This window comes from Rosa chinensis, chromosome 7, assembly GCF_002994745.2.
Source record: "Rosa chinensis cultivar Old Blush chromosome 7, RchiOBHm-V2, whole genome shotgun sequence".
Taxonomy (NCBI): domain Eukaryota; kingdom Viridiplantae; phylum Streptophyta; class Magnoliopsida; order Rosales; family Rosaceae; genus Rosa; species Rosa chinensis.
Window position 1 is genome coordinate 38,236,321 of NC_037094.1, and position 21,761 is coordinate 38,258,081.

The 21,761-nt window shown below is 37.6% G+C and overlaps 2 protein-coding genes across 5 annotated transcripts; one reads left to right on the top strand and one right to left on the bottom strand.

The window, feature by feature from the left end:
- Positions 1–12,666: 12,666 nt before the first annotated feature.
- Positions 12,667–18,532, bottom strand: LOC112176922 (survival of motor neuron-related-splicing factor 30). 2 transcript variants are annotated; one of them, XM_024315063.1, is made up of 9 exons: positions 18,344–18,416; positions 17,178–17,246; positions 16,822–16,906; positions 16,409–16,528; positions 16,023–16,105; positions 15,823–15,898; positions 14,115–14,300; positions 13,541–13,669; positions 12,667–13,215 (listed from the first exon to the last, which is right to left on the bottom strand). In XM_024315063.1, the coding sequence occupies exons 4-9, from the start codon at positions 16,517–16,519 to the stop codon at positions 13,045–13,047; spliced, it is 756 nt and encodes a 251-aa protein (XP_024170831.1). In that variant the 5' UTR covers positions 16,520–16,528; positions 16,822–16,906; positions 17,178–17,246; positions 18,344–18,416; the 3' UTR covers positions 12,667–13,044. The 2 variants fall into 2 exon arrangements, with proteins under 2 accessions (XP_024170831.1, XP_024170830.1); XM_024315062.2 differs by lacking the exon at positions 16,822–16,906 and having other exon boundaries at positions 18,344–18,532.
- Positions 18,533–18,853: 321 nt separating this feature from the next.
- Positions 18,854–21,272, top strand: LOC112177885 (tetratricopeptide repeat domain-containing protein PYG7, chloroplastic). Of its 3 annotated transcripts, XM_040511843.1 has the most exons (4): positions 18,854–19,179; positions 19,272–19,347; positions 20,071–20,217; positions 20,914–21,272. In XM_040511843.1, the coding sequence occupies exons 2-4, from the start codon at positions 19,294–19,296 to the stop codon at positions 21,121–21,123; spliced, it is 411 nt and encodes a 136-aa protein (XP_040367777.1). In that variant the 5' UTR covers positions 18,854–19,179; positions 19,272–19,293; the 3' UTR covers positions 21,124–21,272. The 3 variants fall into 3 exon arrangements, with proteins under 3 accessions (XP_040367777.1, XP_040367775.1, XP_040367776.1); XM_040511841.1 differs by lacking the exon at positions 19,272–19,347; XM_040511842.1 differs by lacking the exon at positions 19,272–19,347 and having other exon boundaries at positions 20,077–20,217.
- Positions 21,273–21,761: the final 489 nt, after the last annotated feature.

Here is a 21,761-nt window from a genome sequence, read left to right on the forward strand (position 1 = left end):
ATCCATCGTCACAACTACATCAAGTGCGACAGGCACCGCTACTCTTGCCGGATGGAACCAGGCCTCAATGTCGAGCCTCTTCTTGTTGCTGGACTCATCAATGAAGAGTTCAAAGTCGACCTTGATGGTGGTTCCATGGTTTCAGGCGAGCTCGCCATGCATCCCTTCTAATTTCAGGCGAGCTCGCCGTGCACCTCTTTTAATCCGATCAACTGAGCCTTCGCATTGATAGCGATGCCATCCGGGATGTCCAGAGTCTTCGTCCGGCAACACCAACACCGCCATCGACGCCTGAGGATGGACGTTCACACTTTTGCATATGTGCGGACGCCCGCTTCTAATTCGGCTATATGTATGTATATGTATATATGTATAGTGTGATGTGTGATGAAAGTAATATGCATGACTGTGTTCATATTATTGTTTTGAGATCTGACTTTTCAGGAAACAATATTGTGGAAATGATGTTTTCTATTGTTTTGAAAAGTATTGAGATTGGCGTTACATTTTTGAGCCAAGCGTGACCTATTTTAAACGTATTGGTCTTTGTACTATGGGTCACAGATGGTGATTAGGGAAGGGAAATATTTTATTTAGATTTATGTAACATTTTTAGGTCTTGCGCCACTTATTCAAATGTTTTGTTTGAAGACTAGATGGGTCTGAAGACTAGATGTCATAGATGGTGACCAAGACATGTAATCGGGAACCAAGCCTTTGGCCGAGTGATTGGATACGATCAATTAGAGCTCTAGTCTGTCTATCATTGTAGTTTATGGAGGTAATGGTAGAGGTTGCTTGAGACTCATGAGTACGTATTTTAAAAGAGAGTCTTGAGGATATTCTTTCTTTTATTGTCCATTAGGGACTTTGAATTTCATATTGATTTGTTGAGTTATCAAATAATATGTTTTTATCACGGCGGTGATTTATGTTGTTCCTTCTGAGAAAAGGACTTGGAGTTTGAAAGAAGTCATAGGTGAGTTGTTTTCCTTAGGTTGATTGGTGGTTTTCTCGTGATTAGTGTGAATTATTTTTATTGATGTATTTGAGTTTACTCATATAAGCTTTCATAAGCTTATTAGGTTTGTTGTGTGGCAACCTGGTGCATTACTCGATGGTGTAGGGGTTAATCTTGCAGGTCAGGGTAATCGTGGCTGAAACTGAGACATTGTATTCGCAGATGTACGGGTAAGAAACAAATTTTGTTGGCTTTGTCATTGTTATGACTTCCGCTATATAGTGAGTTCTAAGGAGAATTTACGTTTTAATTGTTGTTGCAACTTAATTCATAAACTTGTATAATATATCACTATGAGGAGCGAGTCTGTACTAACACAGTAGGTTTAGGACATCAGTATGTACTTGGTTAAAAGGAAAAAGTTTTTCAGGTATTCTATATTGATGGCTGAACCATCACGGCTATATAATTGTGAGAATTATCTTGATTTTTGATGATATTTGAAAATCAGGGCGTGACAGTGTCAGATCCAACCTCCTTCTTCCTTTGCGCAACTCTTTATCAACGATTGGCAGTGACTGGTAATGGTGCAAGTTCAGACAAGGGCAATATTCCTTCAAGATCGGCCTTGTTTCAAACTCATTTTCAAGTAACTTCAAACTCCACCCAGTCTTGTGCTACTTGTGGCATTGGATAATGAAACTAATGCTCATGTGGCCTCAAGTTTTGGATCCATCACAATCGCAACGAATGTCATGGTTTTTATCACAAGTATGGTAAAGGTAAGAAGTAAACTCTATTTTAGCATTGTAACTATTTGAAGAGCATGTTTATATTTTTTAGATCTTTTAACAAGTCTAAGGAGCCTCTTAATTGTCTTTCCATTTTAGGTTCTAACTACATGGCTCCTAAATATAGAGTGGCTCTCAATTTTTTTTTTTTTTTAATTTAGAGCAACTCCAATAGCTTTATGTAAAATTTTCTTATTTTATTCCAAATATACAAATGCATGTGTGTTTTGGCTACCAACTTTCAGAAGTTCATTCTAGCAATTTTACTTAAAATTTAGTTAAATTTACTCCCTTAATTTTTTAATTGATAAATGAAAGAGAAGTCAAGTCTTCTCATTAATTGCATTTTAACATGGGAGAGGATCCTCTCCTAACCTCCTTATCTACCTAACCTGCCTAAGCTTTCAATGACAAAGCGACACGTGTACAAAATACATCCAATGGCTGATATTGATTTCTCCACTATACTTTCAATCCTTTCTTCTATTCGCGACAAAGTATTGAAGCTAGCTTCAGCGTTTTAGACTACAACAAAACCAAGGACTCCTGCTTCGTCTTCTTCATCAAGCTCAAAACCTAAGCGTTTTTAACCCCTCCACACAAATGTATCATCTTCATCTAAAACATGGTCATTCTTGCCTTTGCTTTTCTTTCTTGTTATTATTTGATGTTTTTAATCATTGTTTATTTGGATGAACGAGGATTTAACATAACCTTCATTGATTCAGATCTGAAGCTACTAACATTGAAGCTTTAAGCAACCAGTTAATTACAGAAAGATTCAAACTTTGATGAGAATCAGAATGAAGTTCGAAGACATGGGTGTGAATTATTATAAGTTTTTACAGGTCGAGAAGAGCCCATATACGATGAATTGAAGAAAGCTTATGGAAAATTGGCTATGAAGTGGCACCCTGATAATAACCCACTAATAAGAAAGAACCTGAGACCTAATTCAATCTTGGAAACCAAAGGTTGGGCTTGAAGAAAAGACGGAATTCAAAGCTTTGATTTCCATCATGAAGATGAAATTCAAAGGTTTGGTTTCCATCCCAGCAAGATGGGTTCATGATGGGACTATACAATCGAACCAAATTATACACACTTCAAAGGTTGATAGAATTGAAGATTTCAAGCATAACAAATTTCATTCCAAAGGGAGAAACAAGATCTGGAAACTGGCAAAGAAGAAACAAAAGAGAGAGAGAGGGACCATGACTTATTTTTTGCCACAACAGGGATTAAAAAAAAGATAAATCAGTAGGTAGTTTCGAAAATCAGTATGAGCCGTTGGATGTGCTTTTATACATGTGTCGCTTTATCAGTAAGGGAGAGGATCCCCTCCTAACCTCCTTATCTACCTAACCTGCCTAAGCTTTCAATGACAAAGCGACACGTATACAAAATACATCCAATGGTTGATATTGATTTCTCCACTATACTTTCAATCCTTTCTTCTATTCGTGACAAAGTATTGAAGCTAGCTTCAGCGTTTTAGACTGCAACAAAACCAAGGACTCCTGCTTCGTCTTCTTCATCAAGCTCAAAACCCAAGCGTTTTTAACCCCTCCACACAAATGTATCATCTTCATCTAAAACATGGTCATTCTTGCCTTTGCTTTTCTTTCTTGTTATTATTTGATGTTTTTAATCGTTGTTTATTTGGATGAACGAGGATTTAACATAGCCTTCATTGATTCAGATCTGAAGCTACTACCATTGAAGCTTTAAGCAACCAGTTAATTACAGAAAGATTCAAACTTTGATGAGAATCAGAAAGAAGATCGAAGACATGGGTGTGAATTATTATAAGTTTTTACAGGTCGAGAAGAGCCCATATACGATGAATTGAAGAAAGCTTGTGGAAAATTGGCTATGAAGTGGCACCCTGATAAGAACCCACTACTAAGAAAGAACCTGAGACCAAATTCAATCTTGGAAACCAAAGGTTGGGCTTGAAGAAAAGACGGAATTCAAAGCTTTGGTTTCCATCATGAAGATGAAATTCAAAGGTTTGGTTTCCATCCCAGCAAGATGGGTTCATGATGGGACTATACAATCGAACCAAATTATACACACTTCAAAGGTTGATGGAATTAAAGATTTCAAGCATAACAAATTTCATTCCAAAGGAAGAAACAAGATCTGGAAACTGGCAAAGAAGAAACAGAAGAGAGAGAGAGAGAGAGAGAGAGAGAGAGAGAGAGGGACCATATGACTTATTTTTTGCCACAACAGGGATTAAAAAATAGATAAATAAGTAGGTAGTTTTGAAAATCAGTATGAGCCGTTGGATGCGCTTTTATACACGTGTCACTTTATCAGTAAAAGCTTAGGCATGTTAGGAAAATAAGTAGGTTAGGAGAGGATCCTCTCCCTTTTAACATTGGTTATTTATTTTATTTTATTTTTCAGGAGGGGCAATCAGCCCAAAAAGAAAACAACAGAAAGGAAACTAGCCAAAATTGCTGGCACTAAAATTTCTAGCTCTAGGAGCTCCAACAATATCATCCAGGAGAGCTTCAGTGACTAAAGCAGGAGGATCATGGAGGGTACAGACCCCTTTAGCATGAAGAGTGTTGTTCTTAGCTAAGAGATCAGCAATTGAATAGCGTTCATAATGGTTATTGACATTACTTATATATATATATATATATATATATATATATATTCCATTCAATATATGAATAGGGAGTAAATATTAGGATTACCACGTATCTATGGTCTCGACTACTATGATGCCAACTCACGCATGCAAGGTTATAAATGTCGACACATGCAATTAGGCCTCACCATTTGGCCCTTCGGCCCTAAACCTACCCTAAGCCCGCCCGGCCCGTAGGGCCGAAGCCCGACCCGGCCCAACCCTTTTTAAAATAGGGTAGGGTATGGGTTATGTAAATGAAGCCCGGCCCTACCCTACGGCCCGGCCCGATTGAGCCCGTAAGGGCCAAGCCCGGCCCAACCCTAAAATTTATATTTTATTTATATTTATTTTCTATATTACATCTTTACATAGAAAGAAAATAAAATCTGATATTTTAGAATTTAGAGGATGGGTAATATTTTGTCTTCTGTCCCAATTAATTTATGAGGCCCGTTTTGCCTAGACTGAACCCAAAGCCCAAAGCCCCAAAGTGTCGTCAACTAGGTCATTGACTACACTCGACCTCTTTAGTTCTGACTTCCCATTCATTATCGCGTATTCGCATATATCATTCTTATCCATTTGAGAGAGACTGAGAGAGAGAGAGAGAGGTAGGCGGCGGTGCAGTCCGATCCGTCGCCGCCGTTAGCCGACCCCGTCGCCGCACTTCACAGATCTGGCCACCCATCCTCCTTCTCCGATCCGTAAAGCCCTCTTCCTCCGCCTGCAGTCCAATCGCCGATCTCAAGAGCCGTCCTCCTTCTCCGATCAGTATACCATTCCTCCTCAGCCTGCAGTTTAACCCATCGCTGCAGTTCAACCCGCCTGCAGTTCACACATCCGTCGCCACCCTCCACAGATCCCGAGACCCAGTCGTCGTCCTTCCCCGACTGAAGCTTTTACTTCTAGGTAGCATGATGGAGATTGGAGACCCATCCTCCTTCTTCGATCCGTAAAGCCCTCCTCCGCCTGCAGTCCAATCAGTCGCAGACCCCGAGACCCATCCTCCTTCGCCGATCTCAAGACCCGTCCTCCTTCTCCGATCAGTATACCATTCCTCCTCCGCCTGCAGTTCAACCCGTCGCTGCAGTTCAACCCGCCTGCGGTTCACACATCCGTAGCCACTGTCCACAGATCCGGAGACCCAGTCGCCGCCCTCCCCGACGCCTTTACCAATAAAGACTGAAGCTTTTGCTTCTGGGTAGCATCATGATGGAGATTGGAGAATAAAGACTGAAGCTTTTGAGTTTCACAACCGTGGGTAGTGAAATAACCCGATTGTTTGTCTAGGTACGCCAATTAGCTACTCAAATTAACATTTCCTTTGGTTTTACAGCGAATTTTTCTAGTTACTGTTCAAATTTGATGACCTACTTGTTGGTGTTTTCTGGTGTTCTATTTGGGTTGAGAGAGAGAGAGAGAGAGAGAGAGAGACAGAAGAAGAAGACTCGCATATTTTAAGAAGAAGACTCTGTGGTTGGGTTTAGCTCTCAGATGCCGGCAACGGAATAAGACGGTGAGTTTCTGTTCCGTGCAAATTTCTTTATATTTGGTGGTTGAAAAATGAATTACTAGCCAATTTGTATGCAGTGGGACAGTGGTTTAGTCTATATAGAGATTTTTTTGACCGTTGTTCACACACCCCCAAAAAATTAAGTTACCGTTATTCTAAAAAAAAATAATATTAAGTTACCGTTAGACAGAATATGGCCATTGCAATCCTCTTTTTCTTGTCTGATCTCTATAAATAAACATAAGCGTCAACTTATTTTCATATTCCAAACATAAACATCAATTTAGTATCCAGCTCTGAACTACTGGTAAGAGTATCAGTATTTTCAACTAACCTATTTTTCTCTTCATTACAATTTAGTATTCAGTATTTCAGTATCCTTATCAAGTTTTTTGTGTGTGTGTGTTTTACAGTGATGGAGCACTAGCAGACTTGCAAGGAGGAGGGGGAGGGCTTTGTGTATTTTGTTCAAGCTTTCAGAGTGTCTCTTCAATTTGTTATAAAAGCTTCCAGTAAACTCTAAACCTTTCTATAATTCAGTGCACTTGTTGCTGTGTTGTGTGTTATTGTGTGTGATATTGTGTTATTGTGTGTGAGTCTAGACGTCTAGTTGTATTGTTGTTCCACTTAGTGTCGTTTTGTTAACTTAAGAATTCTCCCGAGTGTGATGGAGGAAATGGCTGAATCAGTAACTAGTCCTATGAATGTTGCTTCCACAGACCCAACAAATTCACAACCTCCTTTACCTAATCAACAAACTTCTGAAAAACCTCCTATACATAGAAAGCAAATAGATAAAAAAGAAACTGTTTGGAACTTCTATGAAAAGGTTGAAGTCACTGAGGGTAACCTTGCTGTGAAATATGCTAAATGTAGTATTTGCTCTCAATTGTTGGTACGTGGAGGAACTTATGGCACTAGCCATTTACGTAGGCATTGGGAGGGTCATATTAGTAGTCAATCAGTTGATATTAGGACTCAAATGCAATTAGGATCAGATTCTAGTGGGAATGTGTTTAATTGGTCTTATGACAAGGATGTTGCTAGAAAGGAAGTTGTAGACTATGTCATTAGGGCTGAACAACCTTTTACATTTGTAGACAAACATGATTTTAAGGGACTGATACAAAGAGCATTTTGTCCTCAATTTGTGGGAACGTCAGCTTCTACTTGCAAAAGGGATGTCATGATGTTTTTTGTTGAAGGAAAAAAAGAGTTGCTGAAATTGTTTGAAAGTTTTCAAGGAAAAATTTGTTTGACTTCTGATTGCTGGTCGTCACGTCAAAAGATGGGATATATGTGTCTTACTGCCCATTTTATTGATAAAAATTGGAATTTGAATAAGAGAATTATTACTTTTAAAATGATAGAGTACCCACACAGTGGTGAATCACTTGCTAATCACATAAATGAGGAGCTGATTTGTTGGCGCATTCATAGAAAAATTCTTTCAATATCTTTAGATAATGCCACCAATAATGATGTTGTCGCTGAATTACTCCCTGAGTTTCTTATGCTGAATTCTGCCTTTAAGAAGATATTTCATGTGCGATGTAGTGCTCATATTTTAAATTTAATTGTTCAAGATGGTTTGACTTTGTTATCTCCATCAATTGAAAAAATCACAAATATTGTTCGTAGCCTGAATTCATCTATTAAGAGGCATGAGTTATGGGTTAATTGTTGTACTGACTTGAATATGCCAAAGAGGAATATCGATAATGATGTTCCTCATAGGTGGAATTCCACATGTGATCTGTTGCAATTAGCTGAAAGGTATAAGATAGTTTTGAATCGATATGTTCAAAAGCTAAACCAATCTACTCGTCATTCCACTTTAGTACCTCCCACTGATGAAGATTGGTTAATAGCTACAATTGTGTGTCGTTTTTTAAAAATTTTTGATTCTTCAACAAAAAACTTGTGTGGTGTGTATTATCCGACATCATGTCGTGTTATTCCTTGCTTAGTAAGTGTTAATGCAGCCTTTAATAAATATTCTCGATATGCTGTAATTGCTGCTGCTTTGACTGCCATGAAGGCAAAATTTGCTAAGTATTGGAAAACATTTCCTACTGTATTTTGTCTTGCTGCTGCTATGGATCCTAGGTATAAGTTTTTTGCAATTGGTCAATGGATGAAAAGTATGAATGTTGAGGATTGGGAAATCGAAACTACTATATCTTCTCTAAAGCATCAATTAGTTGAATTACATGATCTGTACAAGGAAAATATAGTGCCTTCGGTTCCAACCTCTAGTGTAACCTCTCAATTACCTACATCTTCTGATTTTCTGGTTTTACCTATTGATGAAGATGAGGACTTTGCTGAGGAGGTCTTAAAAAAGGCTAAGACAGCAAGTTCTACTTCCAGCTCTTCATCAAATTCTGATTTACAATATTATATTGATATGCCTCCACTTGAAATTGCTGATGGACAAGAATTTAACCTTTTAGGTTGGTGGAGATCTCATGAAGAAGTGTATCCTGTCCTATCTGTGATAGCTCGTGACCTACTGTCCGTTCCAGCTTCAACGGTAGCATCAAAATCTGCTTTTAGTGCGGGGGGGAGAGTCGTATCGGAGAAGAGAGCAAGTTTGAGCCCAAACACAATTGAAGCCTTGATTTGTGTAAAAGATTGGAGGCTGGCAGAAGCAAGACAGCAAGACAGGGAGCAAGATGAGCAGCGAGCTGAAGAGATACGAAATGCACAGTTAGCAAGACCGGAATGGATGCTTGCCCTTGAACGTGCTCAATCAAACTCAGCTGCGAACGAGTCAATCACAAATATTGAGTAAAGGTTGGTGTTGTTTTGAACTGCACATTACGGTTCTTATAACTATGCCTTTTTGTTCTTGCATGCAACTGAAATTTCTTGCTGCATTGTGTGGTTGTTTGCTGCATTTTATGGTTGTGGACTTGTGGTGTTCATTTGCTGTCAGAAACTCAGAATAATGTGCTATCATGAACTGAAATATTGTGGGAATAAGTAATGATGGTCTGCTGTAGATGGTTTATAGGTTTAATGTATTGTTTTTTAACATTTTTTTGTGTTGTGCTTTAACAGACTCATCACTCATGGGGAGAGAGGATTTTTGGATCTTGACTACGGAAGTCTTCAAGAATGACTTTCCAACGGAAGAGAGGATTTGAATGCTTTAATGTATTGTTTTTAACCTTTCCTACTATTTTTTTTCTTGGACTGATTATGTAATATTGTTTTTAACATCATTCAGTAACTTTAGTTTATTGTAATCATCATATGGACTATGGAGTTTTTGTCGTCAGTCATATTGTAATTGATGATATAGAGATTTCAGACTACAATATTGAAATCATTCTCATTCAGTAACTTTAGTTTATGTAATATTGTAATCATCATATGGAGATTTTGTCTTCAGTCATATTGTAATTGATGATATAGAGATTTCAAACTACAATATTGAAGACATTCAGTGATGTTATTCAAATTTGATGTTATTCCTTGTGAGTTTGAGTTAAAAAGTGTTAAAACAGAGAAAGGCCCGGCCCGACCCTATTTGGAAGGGCCGGCCCTTTCGACCCATGCAAAATGGGCCTTAAGGGCGGGTAAGGGTTTACATATTGAAGCCCTGGCCCGGCCCGGCCCGACCCTAAGCCCTAAAATTTAGGGTAGGGCCGGCCCTAGCCCGGCCCATGACGACCCCTACATGCAATCATGTATGCAAGGGTAAAAAACAAATGGAACTAATTACCATTAAGGCAAGGCCATATGAATTAATTAAATTATTTTGGAATACGGATGTGTAGTAGTCTGCGACTACTGAATAATTTCTCACTTACATTAGAGATCTCATAAAGTAGGGAATGAGATAATTTGCTGGAACTGAAATGTAAAAAAATCCCGGTCTTTTTTGGTTATCTATACTATTATTAAGAGAAGAGAGTTTGCTTTCCAAAATAGAATTTTTTTTCCAATTTAACTTTTATATATTAAAAAATTATGAAATATAATTAATCAATAAGGATAATATGGTAAATTGTAAAATAGAAAGAAAAAAATTAAAAAAGCAGAAAATGTGATAATTGTAAGGGAGGTTTTTGGTAAAGCAAGCCCTGCTGAATGTCATCATATAAAAGAGGTGTTGTTGGATTATGAGTTGGTGTCAGGTCAACAAATTAATTTTGCTAAGAGCAGTATTGTTTTCAATAAGAAAGTTCCTGAGGATGATAAAGTGGCCCTTGCAGCTTTGTTGGGTGTAATGACAAAGGAGAAGCATGAGAAGTACCTAGGGTTGCCTACATATTTGGGTAGACACAAGACGGAGTCTTTTGCCTATATCAAAGAGAGATTGAGCAAGAAACTTGCTGGTTGGCAAGGCAAGCTCCTTAGTGGAGCTAGAAAGGATCTCTTGATAAGGGCAGTGGCACAGTCTCTTCCTTCTTATTCCATGCGTTGTTTCTTACTTCCTAAAGATTTTTGTAATTCTTTGCATCAAATGTGTGCTAGATTTTGGTGGGGTAGTAAGGATGCTAATCGGAAAATCCATTGGTTGTCTTGGGAAAAGCTTTGTTTGTCTAAAGATGAAGGTGGCATGGGTTTTCGAGATTTGCATGCTCATAATCTAGCACTACTCGCTAAGCAAGGTTGGCGTATACTCAAGAACCCCAACTCTTTAGTGAGTCGTTTGTATAAAGTGCGATACTTTCCCAATACTTCTTTCTTACAGGCCCCGAGTCCACGTTCTCCTTCCTGCTGGCGTGGGATTTTTGGTGCTATTAAGGTTATAAGGAAGGGTATACAGTGGCAGATAGGAGATGGATCCTCAGTTCGCATCTGGGAGGATCCCTGGATCCCTCGGCCTCACCTCTTCTGGCCTTTACGTTTCCATGACTTGCCTTACTCTCAGGTTAGCGAATTGATACAGAATGGGGAGTGGAATAAACAATTGGTCCATGCTGCTTTTAGTCCTGAGGATGCTTTGATAGTTCTTTCCTTGCCTTTAAGTAATAACAGGGTGGTTGATCGAGTCATATGGCATTACGATCCTAAAGGTCGATTTACAACTAAAAGTGTGTATCATCTAGCCTTTAGTTCACTACATTCTGCTTTGGTGAAGGCCTCTAGTTTATCTGAGCCATCTAACTTTTGGAAGTGTGTTTGGGCTGCAAAGGTACCTGGAAAGGTCAAAGTGCATGCATGGAAGGTGTGTCAATCCATTTTACCTATTTTATCTCAACTTCGTGGTAGGAGGATGCCTTTGGTGAGCGGTTGCTATTTCTGTAAGGGCTAAATACTAGTTAGTACCATGTGGTTTAGGTCCAAAATCAATTCAGTTCCTGAACTTCTAACTTCATCAAAAACACCCCTACACTTTCAATTTTGATCTAATAGGTCCAATTCATTAATATTCTGTTATGGGTTCAAGTTATAGTTGGATTATTTGTTGAAAAACTATTTATTTTTAATAGTAGGACTCACTCCTAAATTGACTATGCAGACCACCTCGACACCACATCATAAAACATAATTAAGCTATATATGAGCCACGTTAACAAGTTAAATAACTCAATTGTCGGAAAACTAACAAATTGAACCTATTATATCAAAATTGAAAGTGCAGGGGTGTTTTTGATGAAATTAGAAGTTCAGGGACTGAATTGATTTTGGACCTAAACCACAGGGTAGTAATTTGTATTTAGCCCTTTCTGTAATGAGGAAGATAAGTCTATTGCACATCTTATGGTGGACTGTCCTATTATACGGGATTTGATCATAATGGTGCTCACGCTGCACGGTGTGCTATCGATTATGCCCTCTGATTCCCTACTGCTTTGGCTGCATGCATGCAATTCCTCCCTCACTTGTGAGAATTTTTCTCTTCTATTAATTCTCCTTTGGTCAGTGTGGAAAGAGAGGAATAAGAGTATGGAACAACAAGTTTCACTCCCTTTCTCAGGTTTATTTTCAGGCTATAAGTCTCTTTCAGTCTGTAAAAATGGTTCTTCCTATTAAAACTCAGAGGGGAGGACGTCGTTCTAGACCGTGGAGTCCACCACCAGCAGGTTGGCTTAAGGTTAATATGGATGGGGCTTTTGATGCAGTAGCTCACAGAGGTGGTCTGGGGGTGGTAGTCCATGATGATGATGGCCGGATTGTTGTTGGGGCTTGTGCCAGGGTAAGTATAGCTCTCTCCCCTGCATTGGTCGAAGCTTTTGCTGGGCGTCTTGCCTGTCAATTGGTGGAGCAGTTTAGTTTAGCTCCGGTTGTGTTTGAGACTGATTGTCTTCAGCTAGTTAATGTTATTCAAGCTGATGGGGAGGACATTTCGGAGTTTGGTAGAATGGTAGACGACATTTCTCATGCTCTCTCTATCTTCCAGAATTGCCGATTCACTCATGTAGTTAGGGAAGCTAATGTTTTAGCTCACAAGTTGGCCAAGTGTGCTCTAGGCACAGGGTTGGTAATCTCGTGGTGTGGATCTGTTCCCACAATACTAGAGGAACTCCTCTGTACCTAATGTAATTCTCTTGCTTTACATTAATATAGTCAATCGTCTTGCGCTCGAAGAAAAAAAAAAAAAAAAAAAAAAAAAAAAAAAAAAAACTTCTCTCCACACACATAGTGGGTGAATTCTGCTAGTAGAATCTATTAGACTCATCAAATATTTATTTTACTTTATTTAAATCTTTAAATGATTTTTTTCTTCATTTAAAAATTAATTTAAAATTATATAAATAATTAGAAAAACAGATGGAGAGCACTAGAGTACGTGTGATAAATTTGGTGGTGGATTCATTCTAATTCCATTTCTCTTGTCAATTCCTATCCCAGCTATTCCATATGCAAGGCCATATAGACCAATGTCCTGCCATTTGGCGATGATCCGTCCTGGGAACCAGAGTAGTACCAACAAAGATGGCTCAACAAGGAAAGCTCTACCTAAGCCCCTAAAAAATCTCTGACCTCTGGTGATATGAAACCGTTCATTCATTTATAGACAAAAACACATATTCAATAGGAGAAGCAAACTATTACAGCAACAATAACCACGGTCGTAAGAGCATTACAGGGTTTAATACTACCAAATGTTTTTAGCTAACAAGCTCAGACTGGACCTTTTTGACTAGGTACAGGGAAGGTAGATTTGGAGCTAAGGAGCCTCATCATCATTCTCAGCTGCTCCCCCTTTGAGATGCAAATGCTTTTCCCTCTTTTGAAAGTCTGTCAAACCCTTCCCACTGCCAGTCACCCCAACCTTTCCAAAAGGATCGTCAGGAGACTTGAAGATGCTCTCCCGCTTGCGTCCAGATAAATAACCACTCTGAAAAAAAAAAACAAGTTACAAATCTAGAATGTGCAATCAGTAGTAGTAAATGAAGGTTTTTTCTATTGCCTTGTATTCTTTTTTCCTTTTTTTTGTCAAAATAGAGTATACTTATACTTGATGCATAATGTCTAGACGACCATAGCAAAGTTATCTTACAATTAAAGTTAAGCACTGCAGATTTACGTTTATTTTAGATATATACTAAATTGTAGACCTGAAACAACACTAAAAGGAGTAGATGAAGCAAACTAAGGACTGTAACTTGATAAAGATCAGAGCAATTTTGCAAGCAGAATGAAACGCATAAATACCAACTTACCTTCTTAGTCTTGCCTTTGGTAGTTTGGAACTGCTGCCAAGCATTTTGACGCTTGTTCTGAGTGACTTCCAACTGCTCCATCCTCATTTTTGACTTAAAAGCATGTATCTTCTTGCGTTTGGCAATTTTCTGCAGATTTTGGAGTTGGCAAGCATCAGTATAAAAAGAAAAGTCAGAAGGATGTTCAAAAATTGTACCATAACTTCTGGTATTGTAGGAAATGATAGATCAAAAAATAATTTCAATCACCCTACGAACTAGTTTGGTGACTCAACCCACCAGAAACTTTCTGAATTGTGAAAAAAAGAAAAAAAAAACCTAAATTGCAAGGATCCAAACCAAAGTTGCTTTTAGTCAGATTAGTACTTAATAGTGAACTACCGAACATTGTATTATTCCCATATTACATAGATGGGGTAGAGTGCAAACTTGCAAAAGGAATGCTCTGTGGGTCATTTTTTTGGCGAGAAAAGTTCTGGGAGGCTTGTCAGCAGATAGAGGGACCCCATTAGAGCTACCATTACCACACCCACACATCTAGTTTATTATACAATGATAGAGATGGAAAAATTACCACATCCTCAGGATCATCCGGTTCTATACGAAGCTTTGCCGGTAGGCTTCGTGATTGGAAGTCAACAGAAGCAGCTTGTGCAATTTTCCTTTTGATTGCTTGTTTTGTAGCTTCAGCAACTTTTTCCGCTTCCAACAATGCATTGACAGCCCCTTCTTGAATTGGCCTTACATTGGCTGGATCCACCTGAGAGGAGAATCGTCAGTGACGAATAACATTTGCAAAATTTAATAATACACATAAAAGGAGTAGATGAAGCAAACTAAGGACTGTATGTGATTTAAAAAGGAATGAACAGTTGGATCCCTTTCCAAACCTCGGATAATAACTAGACAAACTCTTGAGGAGAAAATCTATGTTATCTAAAACTGCATTCTAGGTGATATAACTTTGAAGAACCATTTAACAAATCATTGGCTCGTTAGTTGAAAATCATTATAGACCAGATGAAAATTCACTGCATATATAGAATAATATGAACTTCAGGTAAACAGGTTTCAATTAAACAAAACTATGTAATCATAGATCACAACTTCATAACCTAAAGACCCGATTGTACCAACCCTGTCAAAGGTGGGCCTCTACGTCACTGGGTCTTGGTATAGGCCAATTAATAATTCAACCATAAGAAAATTACGTACGGTTGTTCCATACACCCTAGACCAGCACAGAGCTTAGCTGCTAGATGTACCCACTCATTCCAATGCACCTTTTATCATCTTTTGGATATTTTTTTTCTCAACGTACTTCTTTACAATTCAAATTGCAAAAGTCCATTAACAAGACAATGCTGACTTCCATTCTAATAAGGAAATTATTAAGGATATGGTTCATTAAAGCTGATACTGCATTAGCAAACAAGGCAGAAGAGGCAGTTGCCTAGGTGGCATGGCAGCCCATATAAATGGACGTCACATAGATATGCAATGCCAATACACAACCAACAAATACATAGCATGGTAGCAGAGTTAAAAGAGGTGGGTTCTGTCAATCTGTGATAGTAGTGATCATTTTTGGCCTATCTGCTAGCTTGCATCCCTAATTTGGCTGAAACTGTCAATTTGCACCCCGTTCCACCCTTTTCTTTTATGAACTTGTCAATTATTCAATTTCTACCCTTTCCATTACATCAACCATTTTTTTGTCACATGCCAATTACATAGGGGTATATTTGCCACTTCAAGGGTCAATCAAGGGTATGCCACTTTCAAAACAGAGGAAAGTTGGTCTTGAAATCAGTTTTGACATGTCGTTTTGAAAATGCCCATGAAATGAAACAATGCCCTGCAAATTCACAATTTCAACCCATTTACTTATGAGTACAAATTATGGATTCCAGTGAATGACAAAACATCTTCAACTACAGTATCCTTCCTGAATTTTTCCATGCATAGTACACAAGGAAAACAGAGAAAGCATTTTGGGAAGAAACCTTTACATATGACACCAAGTGGAGAAAGTTGTTCATGGTTATGGCTGTGTATTGCAAGTGATACACAATATGCCATTAATTCCATGCCTTAAACCCTAAAGACAGTTTTAACTAATAATTATTCTTAGTCTAAACCAGTCATCATGGATAACTTTTGGGGAAGGATGTCTGGCCCATATATGTATATATAAATGTGGCTTAACAATGAATATAACTAGGAGAAGGATGCATTGCTAACTTAAAACCATTAGGATTCAGTTATCTAAGAATACATACCTCTTCTTTATTCCCCCAGCCATCATATGTAACATAATACCCATTTGGAGTAAGAGAATCAATTGTTGCTTCATACCTGTACATTCAACTAATCAAGCACGGAAAAAAGAAAAAGAAAAAGTAAAACAAATGTATAAATTTGTAAAGTGTAAAAAAAAAAAAGGTGAAATTGAGATCTTTATTTTTTTTTCCCCACATACCACTCCCCATCTTCACTCCAAACAGCTTGAACTTTTGTACCAGGAGCAAAGTTGTTATGATAATCAGAAATGCTCCCTGCATCCTACATAAGAAGAGAATATAAAGTGACTACAACAGAAGACGAGTGGAAGATCCAACCGCAGTAAAGAGGTATTACAGTACAATATGTACCTAAAATAGAAACAAAAAATCACTGTTGGAACAAAATTCATTTTTCTACAATCAAATACTCTTTCAAATTCTTTTTTAAGTCCCATACTCAGCTGAGTAAAATGCACATTGGTTTTGCTTTTATACAGAAACCCAGTACAGACCCTAAGCAAACATAAAGCAAACTTTTACCATAAACCTTTGCCAAAAATAGAGAAAAATTATAAGAGCTTACATTTTCACTCTTCTGAGACTGGGGAAAACTAGGAGATGCACTACCCCTTGTTCCGATTTCTAATCCAAAATTCTGATTTTGCTTGGCAGTTGCAAGTAGTTCTTCTGTCATGGCTATTACCTGCATTATCAAAAACTTAGCCCAAACCAGAATATGAACAAATGTACAAATATTTTTGTCTATATCTTAAAAAACACAAATAACACATTGATGTCAGATTCAAACTTAGAGTCTCAGTGTGAACATTTGAAACCAGGTGACAGAGAAAGAGAATCTGATCAACGCCACACATAGCATACCTGCAGATGAATGAAAGAGAAGTGACATGCATCCATGAAGCTCTAGAAAAGATAACTTTTTTTTTGTTCTAAAATATCCAGAGTTCCAATTTCTGGTGTATGAACCATCCTCACCTTATTCAACCCTTTAATGAAAACAAACCTCCAGAGGTGCCAGAGCAGTTATTTGGTGTTGCTAGTTTGAGCAACACGTTGATTCCTTCAAAAGAGAGAAGGAAGAAATAAAAGAAGAATGATATTGCAATGAAACCTATCCATATAATAGTAACTGCTCTTGGGAATCATCCCTAAGGGCCAGAGAAGATGTTGACTTTGTTTTCGCAAGAACTAAAATCAAGGCCTCTATGCAACAAACTCATGTACAAATAATGAAGTTCGTGGAATGCAGAAATAGATAGAACTATACGATACAATGTACATGCAATATTACAAGAGGAAGTTAAAAAAGACTACACGAATAAAAAAAATACCTCATGGAGCTCTCTTTCCACATCAGCATACTCGGAGTTTCCAGGGTCATGGGCTAAAACCTCCTTGACCTGATATAGAGGATGGAAGAAGTCATTACACAAGCATATATGGATTGACTTTGCAGCCTATAGCATATAATTTTGAGATATAGATTATGAACACAGGATACCAGCTAGTTCAAAAGTTTATTTCAATGGCCAAAACTTTGTAACAGAAATTCACTATAACACAACAAAAAGACACAGAGCATGTTCACTGTAAGACCACAGCATTAAACTCAAGGATGCTGATAAATTGAAGTCAGAAAATCCAACCACACAAGAAGAAACGCCTATCAAAGTCATATAAGCAATGGACTAGTAGGATCATAGATATAATGCCTACAGCCTGCTATTTATTTTTAGCCTTGACTACCCAAAAAAAAAAAAGAACTTCTTTGTGAAATTCATTGAAAGTAACAGAACTTTGGGCAGGTCGTGAAATGCCCAATCAATCTAGTCAAGTGCACAAGGCTTTACTTAGGAAGAAAAGCACAACCTTCCTAGCATCATACGGTTTACTTCCCAACTAGCAGTTCACTTAGTTCAACTGAGCGATTCTGTATTCCTACAATTCATCATCTTAATCTTTTGCAAGCAAACAATTAATCGCTGCGAGATGCAGTTCAGTTAGGTCAAATACTAAACAAAACAATTGGGTAGAACTTCCCAATCCCAGTCAACAAATAACGATATCCTTCCGTTTTTTTGAAAGAAAACACTCAAACTATGGGACTTGTGTCAGATGAAACTAAACTGACTTTCAATCATGATTTTTGTTTTTGACCCCACCCCATATCAAAATCATGTGTGATTTACAAGCAGTGTAGTTCAGCACTGCATTTTCCTACTCCCATTAATCAAGTGATGATACGATAAAACAATTCAAATCCCTCAGTACTCTCTTGCCCTCTCTTACCATACATCTTCACAATCGAAAACCAAAACAAAATTCTTCGCACTACGAAGTTGTTGGCACTACACAAGTATCAAACTAGATGTTTAAATCAAATTTGGAGATAAAAACCTAGCTGAATTACAAGAAACCCTAATCATAACATAATTGTAACGTTCAGAAAATATAAAAAAATCGAGAAACAAGATTGGAAGAAGGAGGGGAGGTTTACCTGTTGAAGCTGCTCTTTGTATGTGGAGAGATTGGAGGCGAGCTCCTCTATGGTTAGCTCTTCTCCTCCTTCCCCTTGCATTTTTTTTTTCTTTTTCTGATTTTCAGAGATTCGAGTCTGAGAGATTTTTTGCAGCGCAGAACTAACGATTGAAAGAGTTTGGGAAGGAGGACCTAAATCTAAACTTTTAAAATCGTGAAATAAAAAAAAATAAAAACCAGCAAATTTAAGGGGATCGGCCTAATATTAATATTAATGTATACGGGCTGGGTTAAACTAAACGGCCCATACAATTTTTGTTTCCTTGCTTAGTTTGGGACAGCTTTTGAAACTGCTTCTGCACCCAAAAGCGCTTTTCAAAGTTACCTGGGTTGTTTGGTAAACCATTCTGACAGTAGCTTTTGGCCGAAGTACTTCTCTGAACCGCAGAAATCAGGAAGCTACAATTTGTAGCTTTTAGTTTCCGCTTTTGCGGGAATCAAGTCTGGATGCGGAGGCTTTAATGAAAATTAATGAACTACCTCAACTGTCCTCTTGCTTTTCTGAAATTTACATTAGAAAGTCCTTTATTCCCATCTCGGAGCTTCGACATTGTTCCGTTCTCTCTGTCTCACCGATTCTTCTATCTCACTGAAAAGGGGCAATTTTGTTCGAGATTTGACATGGATTCTAATGACTCCATATCTAAATCTGATCCCAAAGTTTCAGTCTTTTCTTGAATCACCATGTCATCACGGACACATCCCTCATCCCCCAAATCCAAGTTTCAAGTAACGATAAACAAGATGAGCCAGATAGTGATTATTCTAGTTCAGGGGGCGGATTTAGATAGAAAGGTGGTTGGGCAATGCGTTTAATTCTATGTATTTGCAATTTTTATTTGACAATTTCTCTTTTGAAGTTTTGGTGTTTATTGGAATTTTTGTAGAATTACCTGCATAGGTTCTTCAATGCATTCTTCTCTGCCCATCTACATGATCTCTTTTTCCTTTCACTTTTGTTGGGTATACTATTATCTCTCAAAAATCGTCATTCTCATTAGTGTGATTGCTCTCAAATCAGTTTCATGTTTATGTCTGTTACTTCTAAAAAGTTTGTATGGCTCTTGACTGACCATTGCAAACTGGGGACACCAAATGGCTCTTGGAGTTGTGTGTGTTTTCCAATTGCTTGTATAATTTCTATCATTATCAATTTGTCCCTATGGGTTGAGAATTAACTATTATGAGTTTGTCCTCATATTCTGTTCTAACATAGAGCAATCCCATACTTCTTGAGTTCTTGGTATTTATATTGTATAATATATTTTGTCATAATCAGTTACACAGTTGGGTCTCAAGTTTTTGGTGTGTTTAGTAAGGTACATGTATGTTCAAGGTGTAGATGAAAAGAAATCTAGAAGAGTAAATGAAGAAGGATAGAGACGATAGGAGAGAAACTAGTTAAAAGAAGATATCATGTCTCCAAGCTTTTTCTTTTGTTTTGATAAAACTTATTTGGCTACTGTACTGCAAGCCTGCAATTGTGCTTGGGTATGACAAATGGCAGACATTGCATACAATGGACACAGAAGCCATTCTATTGTGTTGTTATTCTTGTTGGTTGCTAAGAAATTACAAGCCTAAGACTTGCTGCAATTACATGCCTATTATTGTCTCGCTGTATATGAAAAATATGTATTTGAAGATGTGGCCTTTTTTGTATTTTGTTTTGTTTCTGAATATCAGGAGCAGGTACGAAGTGGCGATGCTAGTGCAACAGAGCTTTTTGAACTTGGAGTAGTGATGCCGAGGAGAAAAATTTATCCAGCTGCTACTAAGTACTTGGTTCAGGCAATTGAGAAATGGGATGGGGATGACCAAGATCTTGCTGAGGTGTGATAAATTTTCAATGTTAAATACACAGTTCTCACTTTATCTTCAAGTAAACACACTCTACAGGATCCAACAAACAAAGATTATCATTTGTGGCATGCAATTGTTTTATTGACCTAGTTGTGCCTATTTGACAGTTTTTGTATGCCGTTCTATTCAATCTATTGATTGAACATTTTATGACATAGCAGTTAGCTACTAAAGGAAAAAAAAGATATCAATTGGAGAAATTTGTTCATCTAGTCATTTGTGTATACCCCTACTTGGTTGTAGTATTATATTTTTATTTTTATTTGTTTTGGTGTTTCCAACTCTGAAGCTCATAAAACCTGCGATTGCACGTACATACTTGGTACTCGTTCCATTGCATCTACTAATGGTTTCCATTGCCACTAAATTGTCAATGTAACTCGTGCTTAGTGCGTTTTGTATATGTAAATGCTTTCAAAAGAGCACCAACTCCATATAAATAAACGTTCTCATGATTTGGTAGTCTGTGTAGCAATGGTTTAAGTTTTGACCTTTAATCTCTTTCCACCCTGTTCTTTAAGTTCATTAAGGCAAACCATAGAGGGAAAGACGGGGGAAAAAAATTAAGAACATCATTTTAACAAGATTGTATTTCCTTTATTTACATCATGTTGTGAAGCATGGTTTATGCTGATATTATTGTCCACCCTTCATATGTATGAATAGGTTTATAATGCCCTTGGGGTCAGTTATGTCTGTGATAGGAAGCTTGGTGATGCTTATGAACAGAAGAAAGACTTTAAGTCCGCCCTGAATGCATTTGAAGAAGTGCTTCTTTTTTATCCTAACAACAAAGTGGCGCAAACACAGCGAGATACTTTGAAGGAACAAGTGAAATTGTACATAGATGTCCTCGTTAAAACAAAGGAGAGATAATTTGACTGGTATGTATCAAGTGTTATCTGATCTACAGTTGGTGAGGATCTAAGTCAGCCACACCTTATTTAAATTGGCTTGATGATCTGAAATAGCTAGTGATAGTTGAGGTATCATTGATTTTGTATGGTCCAGATTACAGACTGAATTGTTCCATTTTGCATTTTCTAGCATATGAGTAATGCGATCTATAAAACTTGATTCATAAGTAAATACTCTTTGTTGTATAATCACTGGGGGTAAGGCCTAGTTTGTGTAATGGTTCACATAGAACTATGGTTGAAAAATTAATCCAAATATTCTAGACTTATTTTGTGTAATAGTAAAACATAATATGCATATTGAAGGGTTTAAAGTAAATCTCTTATTCGGTCCAAGCAAGGGCACAAGGATAATACATGAGAAAGATTTTTATTTGGCATGGTTACATAATAAAAAAAAAATTTATGTATTTTAGTAGCATATTATAACATGTATGACCATTTTAGTAATTATACCCAGCCAAAGCACTTTTGCCTCGTAACTTACCAAACACCTAGAAATTGCTTTTCGTTCTCACAGCACTTTTAAAAACAGTTTACCAAACACCTCAACTACTTCTTCTCACAGCAAGTTCGGAAGTGCTTCCTCTCATAGCA